This window comes from Diabrotica virgifera, chromosome 5, assembly GCF_917563875.1.
Source record: "Diabrotica virgifera virgifera chromosome 5, PGI_DIABVI_V3a".
NCBI lineage: Eukaryota > Metazoa > Arthropoda > Insecta > Coleoptera > Chrysomelidae > Diabrotica > Diabrotica virgifera.
Window position 1 is genome coordinate 42,278,224 of NC_065447.1, and position 17,334 is coordinate 42,295,557.

The window sequence follows — 17,334 nt, forward strand, 5'->3', positions numbered from 1 at the left end:
GCTGTTAACATCTAAATAAAACTTGTGCATTTCCTTTAGTAGTTTCGTTAGTTAAGTCTTCAATGAACACACATCATTTTATAAAGAATAAAACTGGCGCAGTTAGTAGAAATTTCCAATTAGAAAAAGTAAAGCCTTTTTTTATCGATTTTAATCGTTAATTGGGAAATTAGAGAATTAGTTACTTAGTAGTTGAGTTCCAAGTACAAGGCCACTTGTTGTGCAAAGCCACAAAGCAATTAGGAAGTTCTGGGGAGGCGCAGCTAGCAACTTCGTGAAATCTTCTAAACCACCAGCTTCAGTGAAAAGCCACTCGACCCTGGAAACGGTAAAGCATTTCCACAGAAGAAGCAACAATATCCCGGCTACCATACCGGCTAGATACAGTTTAGAATTTCGACCAGTTCCAGTATAAGGCCACTTGATCTGGAAGGTACAAAACGTGCTCACACCCGTTATCTGCCCGTTTCAGTGTAAGGCCACTTGATATGGGAAATTGCAACGTTCTTCACCCGTTCTCTACCCGTTCCAGTGTAAAGCGACTAGATCTGGGAAGCTGCAACATTTTCGATCCGTTCCGGTATAAAGCCACTTTCTCACGGAAGTACTTGAGGTTAGTCGAATTGTATTCATTTCGTATTTGTTTTCATTTTTTTTTATTTACGCTGTTTCGCTATTTTCAAAATTTTAAGATATATCATATCTAGTATTTGCATTTTTTTTATTTGTTTAATTTATTTTTGGTTAATACAATGGCAATTAGTAACGTAACAGCAACTATGCCAACAATTTCAGTCAATACTTCTAATAATTATATTAATTGTGAGAAATCTATTAAGCTTATAAATTGTTTTAAGGCCGGCCATTGGTAATGTTACAAGTATAGGCGATCCCATCACCTTTATAAAGTACACCACTCATAATCTAGAGCATATATGTATACCGAAAAATGCTTAACCTACTAACAATATATCTCGCTAATTACAGCCATATTTTTGCTACCCTACCTGTTGTGTATTGTTTATAAAAAAATGTGAAAGTTTTGCTTTTTTCTCAATAAATATAAGAGCGTTTATATCTAAATTACTCAAGTATTTAAATGAATTTCATGATAAAAGTCCGTTTAGCACTAGCCTATATGTAACGGAAGGATGTAACGTTAAAAAAATGTGAATTAATAAAGTACTTTTTGCGTGGTGTACTTTTAAAATAAATTTCTGGAATTAATAGAAATTGGCATGTGAAACGTAAATCTTGTACATCTAATACACAAAAAGTATAGGAATCTGTAAGAATCTAAGCTCTGTTAATGTAGCAATTATGTATAAGATGGCGCTACGAAAAAAATTAAATAAACATCAAAAATTCAGGAGCGTAATGGCCCGTTTGAAACTTTCCTTATGAAATTTCGGTACTTGACAAATATGAGTTTATTAGGGGGTCCGGACAAATAATCCCCGGACAAATAATCCCGGACAAAAAATCCCCACAAATTATCCCCGGACAAAAAATCCCCACAAATAATCCTCACAAATAATCCCCACAAATAATCCCCGGACAAATAATCCCCACAAAAAATCCCGGACAGATAATCCCCACAATTTTTTTTTGACAAAATATCCCCGCAAAAAATCCCGGACAAAAAATCCCCAAGAAATATTTTTGCCCAATAAAGTTGTCAAATGAATGCTTATAATCCAAGGATGGTACTAAAGATGAGAAATTTAGACTGTCTGTCCGTCGGTACGTCCGACCGCGCATATAACTACTCCGTCATTATGCCAGGTAGAATGACACATGAGGGGTCGAATGAACGGTTATAATCCAACAATGGTACTACAGATGAGCAATTTGGTCCGTCGGTCTGCTAGACCACGAATATAACTCCTCCATCACTGTACCAGGTAGAATGACAAATGAGGTGTCGAATGAAAGCTTATAATCCAAGGATGGTACTAAAGATGAGAAATTAGACCAAGGATGTCTGTTCATCGGTCCGTCCGACCGCGAATATAACTACTCCGTCATTATGCCAGGTAGATTGACAAATGGGGTGTCGAATGAACGGTTATATTCCAACGATGGTACTAAAGATGAGCAATTTGGTCCATCGGTCTGCCTGACCGCGAATATAAGTCTTCCGTCACTGTACCAGGTAGAATGACAAATAAGGTGTCGAATGAAAGCTTATAACCAAGGATGGTACTAAGGTTGAGAAATTTGACCAAGGCTGTCTGTCCATCGGTCCGTCCGACCGCGAATGTAACTACTCCGTCAATATGCCAGGTAGATTGACAAATGGGGTGTCGAATGAACGGTTATAACCCAACGATGGTACTAAAGATGAGCAATTTGGTCCATCTGTCTGCTTGACCGCGAATATAACTCCCCCGTCACTGTACCAGGTAGAATGACAAATAAGGTGTCCAGTGAAAGCTTATAACCAAGGATGGTACTAAAGATGAGAAATTTGACCAAGGCTGTCTGTTCATCTGTACGTCCCACCGCGAATGTAACTACTCCGTCATTATGCCAGGTAGATTGACAAATGGGGTGTCGAATGAACGGTTATATTCCAACGAATTTGGTCCGTCTGTCTGCCTGACCGCAAATATAACTCCTCCGTCACTGTACCAGGTAGAATGACCAATAAGGTGTCCAGTGAAAGCTTATAACCAAGGATGGTACTAAAGATGAGAAATTTGACCAAGGCTGTCTGTTCATCTGTACGTCCCACCGCGAATGTAACGACTCCGTCATTATGCCAGGATTAATGACAAATGGGGTGTCGAATGAACGATTATAATTCAACAATGGTACTAAAGATGAGCAATTTGGTCCGTCAGTCTGCTTGACCGCGGATATAACTCCCCCGTCACTGTACCAGGTAGAATGACAAATGAGGTGTCGAATGAAAGCTTATAATCCAAAGATGGTACTAAAGATGAGAAATTAGACCAAGGCTGTCTGTCCATCGGTCCGTCCGACCGAGAATGTAACTACTCCGTCATTATGCCAGGTAGATTGACAAATGGGGTGTCGAATGAACGGTTATATTCCAACGATGGTACTAAAGATGAGCAATTTGGTCCGTTGGTCTGCCTGACCGCGAATATAAGTCTTCCGTCACTGTACCAGGTCGAATGACAAATAAGGTGTCGAATGAAAGCTTATAACCAAGGATGGTACTAAGGTTGAGAAATTTGACCAAGGCTGTCTGTCCATCGGTCCGTCCGACCGCGAATGTAACTACTCCGTCAATATGCCAGGTAGAATGACAAATGAGGTGTCGAATGAATGGTTATAATCCAACGATGGTACTAAAGATGAGAAATTTGATCCGTCGGTGTGCCTGACCGCGAATATAACTCCTCCGTCACTGTACCAGGTAGAATGACAAATGAGGTGTCAAATGAAAGCTTATAATCCAAGGATGGTACTAAAGATGAGAAATTAGACCAAGGCTGTCTGTCCATCGGTCCGTCCGACCGCGAATGTAACTACTCCGTCATTATGCCAGGCAGAATGACAGATGAGGTGACGAGTGTACAGTGAACGGTTATAATCCAACCATGGTACTAAAGATTCACTCACGCATTTCGTTTCCGAAAGTTGCACTTTCACGCACGACGTGCGGGAAAGTAAAATACCTTGTAATATTGCATTATAATATATTATAATACATGCAATAAACTAATATTGAAAGTTTGTTTTTAACAACCTTGTCAAATAATTGATTTGTGTATTTTCACTTCTAAATAAAAATCGATATAACTCTATTTTTTGTGGCTTTTTCCAAACGTACGGCCCTAGAATAAATATTATTCCTAACTCGTGCGGAAAGTGTGTTCCTCGCACTCGAATGCCTGCCCGAACTCCGCTATCGCGTCGTTCGGGTCAACGGCAGTCTCGTGCGTGAAATTATCACTTTCCGCACTAGTTAGGAAAATAACTATTTTATGATGTCGATATTTTCCAAGTTATGGGGGGAAATAGTGACAGTTAGAGGTTAGAGTTAGAGCATAACTATTGAATTGTCTCGTTAATTATGAGTTTTACGACAAAAATGTAGGTACCTATAATACAAAAATAGAACTTAGTAGATAGAATTAACTTTTACATAATTTTGAATTTTGATCTCTTTCATTTTTTTTTACGAATATTTAAAATTGTTTCAAATATGATTTCCTACAATTATTTCTTTTTGACAATTTTTTTCGTGCGGTTGATATTTTCCGAGTTAGCGGGAATATATTAAAAAGGGGTGGGGGAGCATAATTATTGAATTGAATCTTGTTTCCGAGCTGCCCCAAATTTTATAATTCTAACCTTTAGGGGAGGTCAATAGTGGTGTAAATTTAAAATTGCGACTGAATTCCGCTGAAGGGTTAGCCGTCATATTGATTCTAAAGGAGAACCGTTGATGCTAAATACCTCCACCATTTTCAACTTTTTTGCTCTACTGCTCATTATTTATAATAGTTCCCAGGTAGCAAGACTGTTTAACGCGCTCTATCTGAATCTGCGTTCCATTAGTGTGCAGATGGGTTATAGGTATAGATAGGGCTATTATAGCAATCGCTATTAAACCGGTTTTTGGTACGAAAATAGTGATTAGCAATTAAATTTAAGCATGAATTGTAATTTCGATTACCAAATATCGAATTCCAATTGTGAGTTCTTTCAAAAATCGTGCATGCAGCACTCTGCTTTGAATAACCCTGTTCAAAACATCCTATTTGTGATGATAATTGCTTGTCCTGAAAACGATAATCTTGATTGTAATACAAAAAAACCTATTCATTTTTGTAATTTCAAAAGTATTTGGTCATCATTATCATCAATGGCGTTATAACTCTTCGAGACTCTGCCACATTTTTTATTATTTAAAATCAATACAGCTGCCCACGATGTGATATTTGATACCGTTCACGTTATCAACACCAGTAATAAAAATTTAATGTGTTTCTCGGTCGATGATCGAAATGCCACATCAGCGACTTGTTAATTATTGTGTTTTGACTGGAATAAGAATGTGAATTTTAACCGAATTTTTAACGTGCATACAAATTGCACATACAATTTTTTTTGTTTATGCTTATTTTTTATTATAATAAATATGTTGATTTTCACCCATTCGTGAGCAAAAATTTGGTTGTTTTGACTTCTGAGTAATACCAAAAAGTCAAAAATCGTTATAACTGAAAAAACTCGACAGATTTATGCTCGATAAACTCATAATACTCATAAAGCTAATAAAATATTTTTGATCTTTTCGTTTCACATGATTCACTGAGCGTTGGCTTATTTTTTAATATTTTTCCTTATTTTTTTTTTAATTCATTGAATTATAGCGTTGATTGAGATATTAGAGGCCGTCCAATATATCAATCAACGATAATAGTGAATATGCTTATTTAATTTAAAAATAAAATAATTCTATCCTCTTCTTCTTGCTGTGCCTGTCCGTGACGAATGTTGGCGATCTCCATGGCATGGCAATCTTTATTTTATCTGCAGCAATGCAGGAAAGCTTCACATATGTTGAGTTGAACCAGGTTCTGAGGTTCTTTAACCAGGATGTTCTTCTTCTTCCTGGACCTCGCTTTCCAAATATTTTTCCTTGGAGAATGGCTTGTAGGAGGGCATATCTGGATTCATTTCGCATAATGTGTCCAAAGTATTCCAACTTTTGAGATTTGATGGTCTCGGTTTTTCCCCATTCTTCTGTAAGGACCTCCTCATTTGTGACCCGATCAGTCAATGGGATTTTAAGAATTCTATTATAAGTTCAAAAAAAAATTCAAAAAAATATGCTTTAAATATTTATTTCAAACTCTAAGCTCACCCCACCTTAAGGATAGCTATGACACGAATTTGATAGGCAAGCCATGCAAGTCGTTTTTGTCTATGTATGAAATTTAATAAAAAAATGTCTCATCCGGAAAGCAGATGGGTGCAGGTCGACCTATATTCGGATCTTAGACTATAACGTATATATAGTTTCGTAGAGTTTTGCTATCAGTCGTTGATGATTTGCTGATGAACGCTACTCGTGTTATTTCTTTCCGTTCATGTTCACAAGAGCATGTGTTAACAAGTAATTGGACTTCGTAAGTCCTAGGTTTTCATCCAAAGTAATCGAAAGTAGAACTGGAAGTCGATATTTTAACTCTTCGTGTAACTTTGCGTCGATTCATATACGATTTTACTAATTTTGGATCATATTCATTTACATTCATACCATACTTTGAGTCACTTTAAAACAGATACTTGCGGTTGCAACTCTAAAACTGAAGTCCGATGTTAAATTACTCATCTTTAATACCATCCTTGTGTTATAATCTTTTATTCGAAACCTCATTATTTGTCATTATATCTGTATTAATACGGAGGAGTTGTATGTAGGAGGACAGACGGAAAGACACTCATGAAACCGGAAGTATATATTTGTTCTCGCCTTGCGAAGACTCGTCGAATAATATATCACTTTTACTATTCCGGTGACTTTAAAACAGTATTTCCGGTCCCATTTGTAAAACCGGAAGTACTTGGTCAAATTTCTCACCTTTAGTACCATCCTTGGATTATAAGCTTTCATTCGACACCTCATTTGTCATTCAACCTGGTATAGTGACGGAAGAGTTATATTCGCGGTCGGACGGACCGACGGACAGACAGCCTTGGTCAAATTGCTCATCTTTAGTACCATCCTTGGATTATAAGCTTTCATTCGACACCTCATTTGTCATTCTACCTGGTACAGTAACGGAGGAGTTATATTCGCGATCAGGCAGACCGACGGACCAAATTGCTCATCTTTAGTACCATCGTTAGATTATAATCGTTCATTCGAAACCTCATTTGTCATTTTCCCTGGCATGATGACGGAGAGAAGTTACATTTGCGGTCGGACGGACAGATGGACAGGCAGCCTTGGTCAAATTTCTTATCTTTAGTACCATCCTTGGTTATAAGCTTTCATTCGACACCTTATTGGTCATTCTACCTGGTACAGTGACGGAGGAGTTATATTCGCGGTCAGGCAGACCGACGGACCAAATTGCTCAACTTTAGTACCATCGTTGGATTATAATCGTTCATTTGAAACCTCATTTGTCATTTTCCCTGGCATAATGACGGAGAAGTTACATTCGCGGTCGGACGGACAAATGGACCGACAGCCTTGGTCAAATTTTTCATCTTTAGTACCATCCTCGGTTATAAGCTTTCATTCGAAACCTTATTTGTCATTCTACCTGGTACAGTGACGGAGGAGTTATATTCGCGGTCAGGCAGACCGACGGACCAAATTGCTTATCTTTAGTACCATCGTTGGATTATAACCATTCATTCGACACCTCATTTGTCATTCTACCTGGCATAATGACGGAGTAGTTACATTCGCGGTCGGACGGACAGATGGACAGACAGCCTTGGTCAAATTTATCAGCTTTAGTACCATCCTTGGATTATAGGCTTTCATTCGACACCTCATTCGCTATTCTACCTGGTACAGTGACGGAGGAGTTATATTCGCGGTCAGGCAGACCGACGGACCAAATTGCTCATCTTTAGTACCATCCTTGGTTATAAGCTTTCATTAAATGTTCTAAACATTAATTACATTTTCATTCTAAATTAGACAATTAGACAAATTTGAGTGATATAATTGTTCTTCCCTGGTATAATTTTATAATATTGGGACATGAGAAGTAGGTAACAAACTATGATAAACCAATATGCGAAATAGATTTTTCCAATACTTTTGGTGTAGATTTTACCACGAGATACGAGCACAGTATTTATCCGAGTAAAATTTTCAGCGAGAACCCGTCCTTAAACCTCCTAGAAAATGAAAAGTTCGCACCTCATATATAAAACGATTTCGAGTCATCTTAGCGAGACCGCACCTGCATACCTCTCTGTACTGAAACTAAACTATCAGCTGACTATAAAGTCAGCGCTTGGCTTAGATATCTATTGCGTTATTTCTCCGATAGAGGCAGCATCTCTCGGGAAAGAATCTTTTCTCTCTGTTGCACTGCGACTTGGGGACCTCTCTTTCATACAACGGCCGGCCTTAATGGGTCCTCTTCAAAATTACATTATTTTATAGTTTCTGTTTATTTGATTTGTACAAAATGTGACCCAGAATTGCCAATTTCGCTTTTTATTTTAAAAAGCAGATTAAAGGAAATCACATTATTTTTATCTGATCGAGAACATAATATATTTAGTCCAAATGATATACAGGACAATCAAGTCCCAAGTAATATTATCAAGTTAACTGAAAAAAATTAATCTCGTAAACTAAAATTAGACCATCTGGATAAAATATTACAAACAAAAATAAAGGATATTCATCATATTTCGCCTTCGGTTAAAACAAACAAACAGGCAGACGCTCTGTCAAGTGCGTCCGTAAACCATATTATGGCATATCATAAGGAAAGCAATTTGCCGAATTTCTGAAGGTTAAAGCTAACTTGGTTTTAAATAATTTTTTATATTTTAACGAGCAAGTCTTTAATTACATTAATACATTAATAATTACAACAAGACATTAATAATAAAAATATTTTATATCTTTATATTGAGAATTACAAGAAATTGTTTTGAAATTATAAATGATAGTTATTCTGGTATTGGTGACTCAGATTTTGAAAAATAGTTAAAATTAAACAACACCACTGCCTGAAAAATTTTAATACCTGTACACCTTTTCTTTTTTGATAAACAAAAAAAAATGCTCACTGTTATAGTTAATCCAACGAAATTTAACTGGTAAAATTCTAAATACACCAAATCGGTATTAAATACAGGACCATATGTTATTCATTCTTGAAGTCAATGAAACCAATAAAAGTCTAACATTTAAGTTGGATAACGAGGTTATTCGCAAATTTCATTTTAATGTAAAACCATTTTATGATGCGATTAACTAAACGAAGTTGAAGTGTAACACGGCAAGTAGTAGATATGAACTATCATTATCCATATTATAAAGGAATTTAATCAGTAATAACTGCAATATATAATTCGATTACCTTGTGGTGCACTTCATCTACGGCTTCATCATAACAACAAAAGTAGAATGAGTTATTGCCGGTTGGTTTCTTTGCTTCATGTGGCCCTACCTGCCCTGTGCGTAGCGTGTCCAGAAAGGCTCTACACTACAAGCCCAAAACTTCGAAGCTGCAAAAGAAGCCCTTCTTGGACACCCCAGCTTCGGTCTTCAGAAGGGAGGTGTTGTTTTTATTCCCATATCTAGACTACAGCGGAGATTAGAAATACCCACGCTGATGATTTCGAGGTGTCAATGATATGTGCCAGGACTGTGAGAGGTTTTAAAAAATTTTGTATTCATTAATTTGGAATTCAGTATCGTTTTGTACTCTGAGCTGTTAACATCTAAATAAAACTTGTGCATTTCTTTTAGTAGTTTCGTTAGTTAATTCTCCAATGAACACACATCATTTGATAAAAAAACTTATATACCACAGTAATATAAATTTTAATTAAAAGCAGTTTTAATGAGTAGAGTTTTCATTAATAGCCCTGGATCCCGCGTACCAAAAAAAGTTGATTAATATCAAGCTGAAAATTTGTCAATTGCTTAACGGTGTCTAGTCGGAGAAACTTTGATATATGGTAGGTAACACTGGAACAGGGGAAGTTTTAATTGTGGTACGTGATTTTAATTAAGGAACGTGTCATCCTGACAAGTTTATGATTGTGAAAACTAACAGGTTGTTTTTATGTTTATTAAATAGCAAACTTTATATAATATGTGAAAAATAATTTGACCGACAAATATATTGGGCGTTTTAATAACTCCGACACGTAGAACATTTCAAATGACAGGAATTATGTTGGTGATAAACAGCAGTCTGATTTTTGTATAAGAGTTTAATGAAAGGGTAACAAATCAATTGGAAGTTCTGTCCGACAAAATACGTGGGACGTTTTCGAAGTCTGACGTTCCAATTTTTTAACCCGTTCCACAATTAAAACTTCCCCTGTTCCAGTGTTCCCGTACATCAAAGTTTGTCCGAGTAGACACCGTTAAGCTATTAACAACTTTTCAGCTTGCAGTACGCAGAATCCAGGCCTATAATACTTACCAAGATAAAAAGGCTGGTCCTGTAAAGTGTTCATCAATGTCCTGTTTTGTGAAATTTAATTTTTTGTATACTCGTTCCCAAATAGCCTCTTGCCCATTAAAGGCTAAAACTAGATTAAAAGAATTCAGTGCCATCCAATCTATATGTTTTTCCCATTCCTGCCAATTCCACCACACGAAACTGTAGCTAGTGGTACATGTATTTTGGTAATATCTAAACCTAAAAAACAATAGAAGCAAAGGTTTTAAAAAAATTTATAATTTGTTTCGTTTTATTTGTCTATATTGCAATAAACTATGTATGGTATGTTTAACAGTAAATGGTTGAGTTCAATTAGTTACCACTATAAACATCCTGGATTAACCGATAATAGTATAAAAGGCCCGGTTTCAGGTAAAATTTAAATATGTTTTCTGGTAAAATTTCTTTGCTTTATTATGTGAGTACCGTCTAGTCAGTGTTAATTGTCAAAAGACCAACTCTGTCTACCTCGGCTGCTTATCGCTCCGGGTGGGTCTTAACAATGGGCCAGGTCAGATAAATTTAATAATATTTACTACCGCACTAATTGAACTCGACCATTTACTGTTGAAAAACCATACCTATATTATGGTAGGGGAGCCCAAGCGAAGATTTTTGCAGTTACTCGAGCGCGTCAGATTATTACATGGGGAGAAACCTTGTACCCAGAAAATGTACCTCTACCATATATTGGCTCTTAATGCAAGGGAGTTCGTTACGGCGAGGCCGAAAATAAAGCTATCCTTAGAAAAATTCGAAATCGTCAGATTAAGATAAGGTAAGTTAAGTACGTGCAAAACAGTGTATATTTCAAAAATCTGACGATTTGAGCGGGGCGTAAGGAAATGGGGAAATGGGGGAGTCCCAAAGTTTCACAAGAAAAAAGCGAAAATTTCGCGAAATGAATGAGAGATCGAAAAACTAAAAAATACGTACTCAATGTTTTTCAAAAATCTATCGAATGATACCAAACACGACTTTCCACGGAGAAGGGTGGGGGGTAAATTTAATATTTTAAATACGAATCCCGCGATATTTCGCGAAATGAACATCACATCGAAAAACTGAAAAATACACTTATTCAATATTTTTGAAAAATCTATCGAATGGCACCAAATACGACCCCCCACGGAGGTGGTGTGGGGAGGGGGTGGTAACTTTAAAATCTTAAATAGAAGCCTCCATTTTTTTATTACAGGTTTGGACTCCTGACGTAAAAATAAATAACTTTTATCCGAGACATTTCTTCGAATTATGGATAGATGGCGCTATAATCTCTCTCTCAACAACAACAACGGAGGAGGGAGGAAAAGAGAGAGATCTCTCTCAACAACAACAACGGAGGAGGAGGAAAAGAGAGAGATCTCTCTCAACAACAACAACGGAGGAGGAGGAAAAGAGAGAGATCTCTCTCAACAACAACAACGGAGGAGGAGGAAAAGAGAGAGATGATGTAACCATGTAACATTACGAAATTCGCCGGGTCAAATAGTTTCTATACGCTCTGAGCTTCGCTGGTGGCGCTCCTAGCGGATTACTGGAATTATCTTTCACCGGTAATTTTTAAATTTATTATTTAATTGTTATCGCTTAACATTTACAACGCAAAAAATTAATTAAATTGTAATCGATTTTTTTAAGATTTTGCTAATCATTTTGACGTTCTATTGATAAAATATGAATTTCTTACTTCGGATACTTTCACAATTATCGTGTAGATGGCGCTAAGATTTTTAGATTAAATTATAATTACATATTACGGAACATTAAAAAATCTTAAATTCAGTATTTAAAACGTAAGTATATTTAAGGTAAAAATATATACCACAGCTTTGACCAACTAATATTTTTTATAATTAATGTTTTTAATTTTAATTTTACATTAATCACTTTGACATTTATGTCAAATTTCCGGTAAACGTTTACAGACTTGCCACTACTGGCGCTCGAGAATTTGTAAATATCCCCTCTACGTACGAGCTCACAGCGGATATAGAAAGGTTTGTCATGAGCTCAATTGCATCATTGTCACTATCGCCGCCTTTTTGACATGTGTTTAGAGTTTAGAAGGGTGATGCCAATGAGCAGTTTCAGTGAAGCAGTTGGTGTTGTTTTCATGGCACCTGTTATATTTAGGCAAGCCATTCGATGAATATGGTTTAGTTTGTTGATCGCTGTTGCCTGTAGCAATTATGGTATTCAAGCTATAACTCCGTAAGTTAGAATTGGCCTAATGACAGTAATGCAGATCCAGACAATCGTTCTGGGTGACAGGCCTCAAGTACGTCCGATTGTTCGTCGATACTGTTCATATGTAATAGGTATATGCTATTTTTAGCTCTCTTATCTAAGTGGAAGTTTCCGGTTAACTTCCTGTAAAGGCTAATATCAAGGAATTTCACCTCTTCAGAGGATTTTTCTAAACTGCAGAAGACTGTAGTAAGTCCGAGATCCTTCTTTTTCTGGTGAAGAGGATCATCTCTGTCTTCTTAGGGTTTATAGACAGTGAGTGTTACTTGCACCATGTTTCTATTAGTGTAAGAGCAACTTGTAATCTCTCACATAGTGTGTTCTTAAGCTTACCGCTTTACAAGACAGCTATATCGTCTCCATAGGCTTTTGTGTAGATGAGAGTAGAACAAGCATGTTATGTACATGAACAGAAAGTGAGAGACTAGCCAGAAAAGATATTTAAAACCAAGACGAAGATATGCTCAATATCGGACGGAATAATTCTGATAAAAAAATAATTCAAATGCAAATTCTTTAATATTTATACAATTGCATAGTTTATTTCAGGTCATTGGTGAAACCAAAGAGCAAAATAAACATTCTCAATTCCTTTTAAAACTTACGAAATGTAAATGCATTTTTCTGGTGCGGATTTCCTTTCAAAAAACAAATCGATTGTTTACCTGTCGTTCAACGTAATGGTAACATTAACGTCGGGTAAGTCTTCCGGTAGATTCAGCTGTGAGGCCTCCCAGGAAATATGAGCGTTACAAAAATACTTTAAGTAATGGTGGAATCCTGTCGCGGCTGCGACTCCACTAGTTCCGACGATGTTAATTACTCCCTTTTCTTTCGACACCTGCAAAACCGTAAAGAATTAGTTTTATGGCAGCAACAAGTTGTATTTGTAGATTTAAAATTTAAATACAAAGAAAACGGGGACCTTTGAGTTAAAGTAATTGAAAGTTAATTGGTTTTTCGAGCACAATATGGCAAAGGCATAGTAGTCGAGGAAATAAAACTGAAAAAATGGCAAAACCTCGCAATTTTTTCGTCCAGCATCGATTTGTACAAAAATTTGGGTTTTACCCTCTAGTTCATTTTCTATATTGAGCCGTTGTACGCTTTTGAGTTTTTAAGGGAGAAAGCTACCCATAATTATAAAAAATTATAAAATAACATTTTAAACTTTAATATTGTCAACATTTGGTTCTTATTCGTTACATACCCAGCAAACAGGTTTGAGCCCAGTTACGTGATGATTACGTTAAATTTACGGCAAATTTCAACGAATTCGTAACTCGGTGATTTATGACGAAAAAAAACGTATATGTTTGACATTAGAATAATATAAAATCATAATGACGAATATAGTATATATATAATATAGCTCAACAGGCCTTAAAGGCCCATGGCTTGGAATTTATCCACGGTTTTTCTCCATTTTCTCCTGTCCATGGCCGCAGTTTCCAATTTGATATCCCGATTGTTTGCAGGTCTTCCTTACATGCTTCTAGCCACTTTTTCCTGGGTCGTCCTCTTCTCCTCTTTCCTTCCCCTCTCAGCAGCGAGTCCTTTGCCCACCTTCCGTCAGCCATTCTCGCAAGATGACCTCACCAACTTAGTCTCTTTGTTCTGACCATCTGGCTTATTTCTGTTTTCCGGTACAGCTCTCTGATCTCTGCATTTGTTCGTCTCCTCCAAATGTCTTCATCGTTTTTTACTCCCCCGAATATCTTCCTTAGGACACTCCGCTCCCAGATGTTCAGCATATTTTCTTGGTTTTTGTTCATGACCCATGTTTCGCTCCCGTAAAGAACTGTGGGCTGGATCACTGTTCGATAAAGTCTTAATTTTGCCTCTCTGGAGATGTTTTTGGCCCTTAGTAGTTTGTGTAGGACTCCGACTGTCTTTCTTCCTCTCGAGATTCTTTTTTCGATTTCCTGGCTTTCTTCCCCTTTACTTGTTAGCGTTACTCCTAGATACTCAAACTCCGTCACCTTTTTGAAGCAATACTCTTTATTCTCATTGTTTGTGGTAGTTTTCAGTTGTGTGTCTTCATTTGAGGTCTATCCCATTTCCATATACTTTGTTTTTTGCTCATTAATTCTCAGTCCATACTGCTTAGCCTTTACTTCAAAGAGTTTGAAAATCCTCAGCAGTTTCCTTTCCGTTCTTGCCATTAGCACTATATCGTCCGCAAAGGCCAGAAGCTGGTTTCTGTTGTCAAAGATCATACCTTTCGTTCGTATTCCACTCTCTCTCAATATTGCCTCCAACAAGAAATTGAAAAGTACTGTGGACAGCGGATCTCCCTGCTTTAATCCCCTTTTAACTTCAAATTTTCCTGATAGGCTTCCTTCTATCCTTACTCTGTTGTCGGTCTTCACTAAGGTCATTTTTACGAGTCTGATCATCTTTTCCGGAATTCCAAGTACTCTTAGGGCCTGGTACAAACGCCTTCTTATCACAGAATCGTAAGCTTGTTTGAAATCTATAAAGAGGAGGTTTAACTTTAACTGTTGCTCGTATGTACTGCTTTGAATCATTTTCAATACGAATATTTGATCAATGGTGGATCTGCCCTTTTTGAATCCTTCCTGGTATTCATCCACCTGCTCGTTTAAGTGCCTTTCCAGTCTGCTTCTTACGACTCTGGCGAGTACCTTATATGTTACGTCTAGGAGAGTGATACCCCTATAGTTTTCACACACTGCTCTATCTCCCTTCTTATGAATGGGACATACTATGGCCTCTCTCCATACTTCCGGCATTTCCTCTCGCTCCCAGATTTTCGTCAACAGGCTACATATTCGCGTTATAAGTGCTTCTCCCCCATGCTTGATTAATTCTGCAGTAATACCATTGCTGCCTGCACTTTTGTTGTTTTCATACTATGTATGATTTCTCTTATTTCTTCCACGGTTGGAGTCTCTACTGTTTCCGCCGGGCCTCTGACTTCCTCTACCATTTCCTCTTGCTCCTCATCACTCCCATCAGGTTCTTCATTAAGTAGCTCTCTAAAATGCTCCTCCCATCTACTTAGCTTCCCCTGCTTATCTCCTATTAGGTGCCCTTCCTTGCTCTTGTAGTAGTTCTGTTTTCTTACACATTGGTCACTGCTCCTTTTCGCCTCCTGGTAGAAGTTTCTTACATTTTTATTAATATAATGCTCTTCAATCTCTTGAAGCTTTTTATCCATATGCGACGAATATAGTACATGTTTTTTATATTAGGTGTGAATGTTGGTTACATCGCAAAGGTACGTTTATTTCATGTAATAATCACGAAACAGAAATAACATCCTTTGGTTAAATTTTGAGAAATATTTTGGAAAACAAAATTTTACAACGGTGTTGGTTAAATACGTATCGCTTGAATTTTACTCACTGTATTTTATGGACGTCGAAAAATTAGATTTATTTCACGTAAAAGTAATGTAAATAACACCAATATTTAAACAAAAAGTTTATGATTTCGCTTTTAAAATGATTTAGTTAGAGTAACTATTTCAATCCAACCTTGATTTTAAGCTATTTTTGCTATTTTTTCTTTAAAAATATCACAGGAGCTAAAATGATGTTGAGTCTAATTTTCAAATCGCGCGCGGTGATGACGTACTACCAAGCCTTTCTCCTCCTTTAAATAATATCACGTGACCACGGTACGTGACTAACATAGTTGATTCGAAAACTAAATTAATCGATTTATCGAATATTAGATATGTTTCGATAGGATTATTTTTTTTATATTATTCTGGTATTGAAATAGATTTTTAGTAAGACCAATTAGTTAATAGTAGAAGAAATTTAAAAACAAAAAGAAAATACGTAATACTAATTTAAAGTAAGTAGAATAGTTTAACTGTAATTTAAAAATAATCCATTTTTATAATCGATGATCGTAACCTCTAATATCAGCTTCTCACACTTCTCACACTCACAACAAAAAATGAAACGTGAAGAGCTTTATTTCTCTCGTTTTATTTTAGGCGGGTTTATTTATAATAATGTCTTTCGTATTAACGTTTACCTCACTGCTCGAGGGTTGAAGTGCCGATGATGCAATTAGAAAAAACAATAAAGTGTCGAAGTGTCCTCCTCGAAATAAAAAGTGACCTGTGTTGTGTTTTGTGTTGGCAAATTTTTTTAATGTGTCTTTAGGTCAGTACATATTTATTTGGTTCATTATCTTGTATAATAATTAGACAAGACAAATGTTTCAAAGTCTCTAAATTTTACTAAATAAATACATGGTTAATACTTTATATGCTTGTTTTATTTATATCATAATATGAGGATAATAATTACGTGATTCATAAGTTAATTAAGGTCGACCTATTTACGTGAACCGAGGACGGAACTTTCACGTGAATACTAATATATACATTCCCTAAAAGATACGTTAATCAACACTTATTTTCAACGTGAATTTCCCGAAACATTTTATTGCTATTTAAGGTAAATAACACGTCTATTGAAGACGCGTTATTCACGTAATTTAAAGACGTATTTTCAATGTGACATTCCAACCAAATTTTCACGTGAAATTCACGTAAACAGTTTACGTATATTGGTGACAAATGTACCCAAAATTCACGTAATTAACACGTCGGTCTGTTTGCTGGGTAATGATTGTTTTATGCTTTAAGATATACTATGATAATATTTCAACCCTTTAACCCACCCTTGTTGGAGCTATATATAAAAAATTTACTTATCATAAAAGAATAATTTCGGCTCGCATCGATTTTTATAAAAATTTGGGATTAGGATCATCTAACCCTGTACTTCATACTCTATATCATGCTTAAGGACGTTGATTATTTTTAGGGGTGTAAACTACCCCTTATTGTCAAAAATTATATAAAAACATTGTAAACTTTATTATGGGTAAAATTTGGTTTTGATTGGTTAAGGTTAAATAATGATTGTTTTATGCTTTAAGATATATC

The 17,334-nt window shown here is 36.3% G+C and overlaps 1 protein-coding gene across 2 annotated transcripts in view; it reads right to left on the minus strand.

Annotated features, from left to right (window-relative positions):
* LOC126885712 (alpha-N-acetylglucosaminidase) overlaps positions 1 to 17,334 on the minus strand; it is a 78,276-nt gene that overhangs the window by 48,961 nt on the left and 11,981 nt on the right. For both annotated transcript variants that reach the window (XM_050652438.1, XM_050652439.1), the window contains exons 3-4: positions 13,064 to 13,239; positions 10,128 to 10,346 (exon numbers count right to left, since the gene is read on the minus strand). In XM_050652438.1, coding sequence (XP_050508395.1) covers positions 10,128 to 10,346; positions 13,064 to 13,239 — 395 coding nt within the window. The remainder of the gene's footprint in view (positions 1 to 10,127; positions 10,347 to 13,063; positions 13,240 to 17,334) is intronic.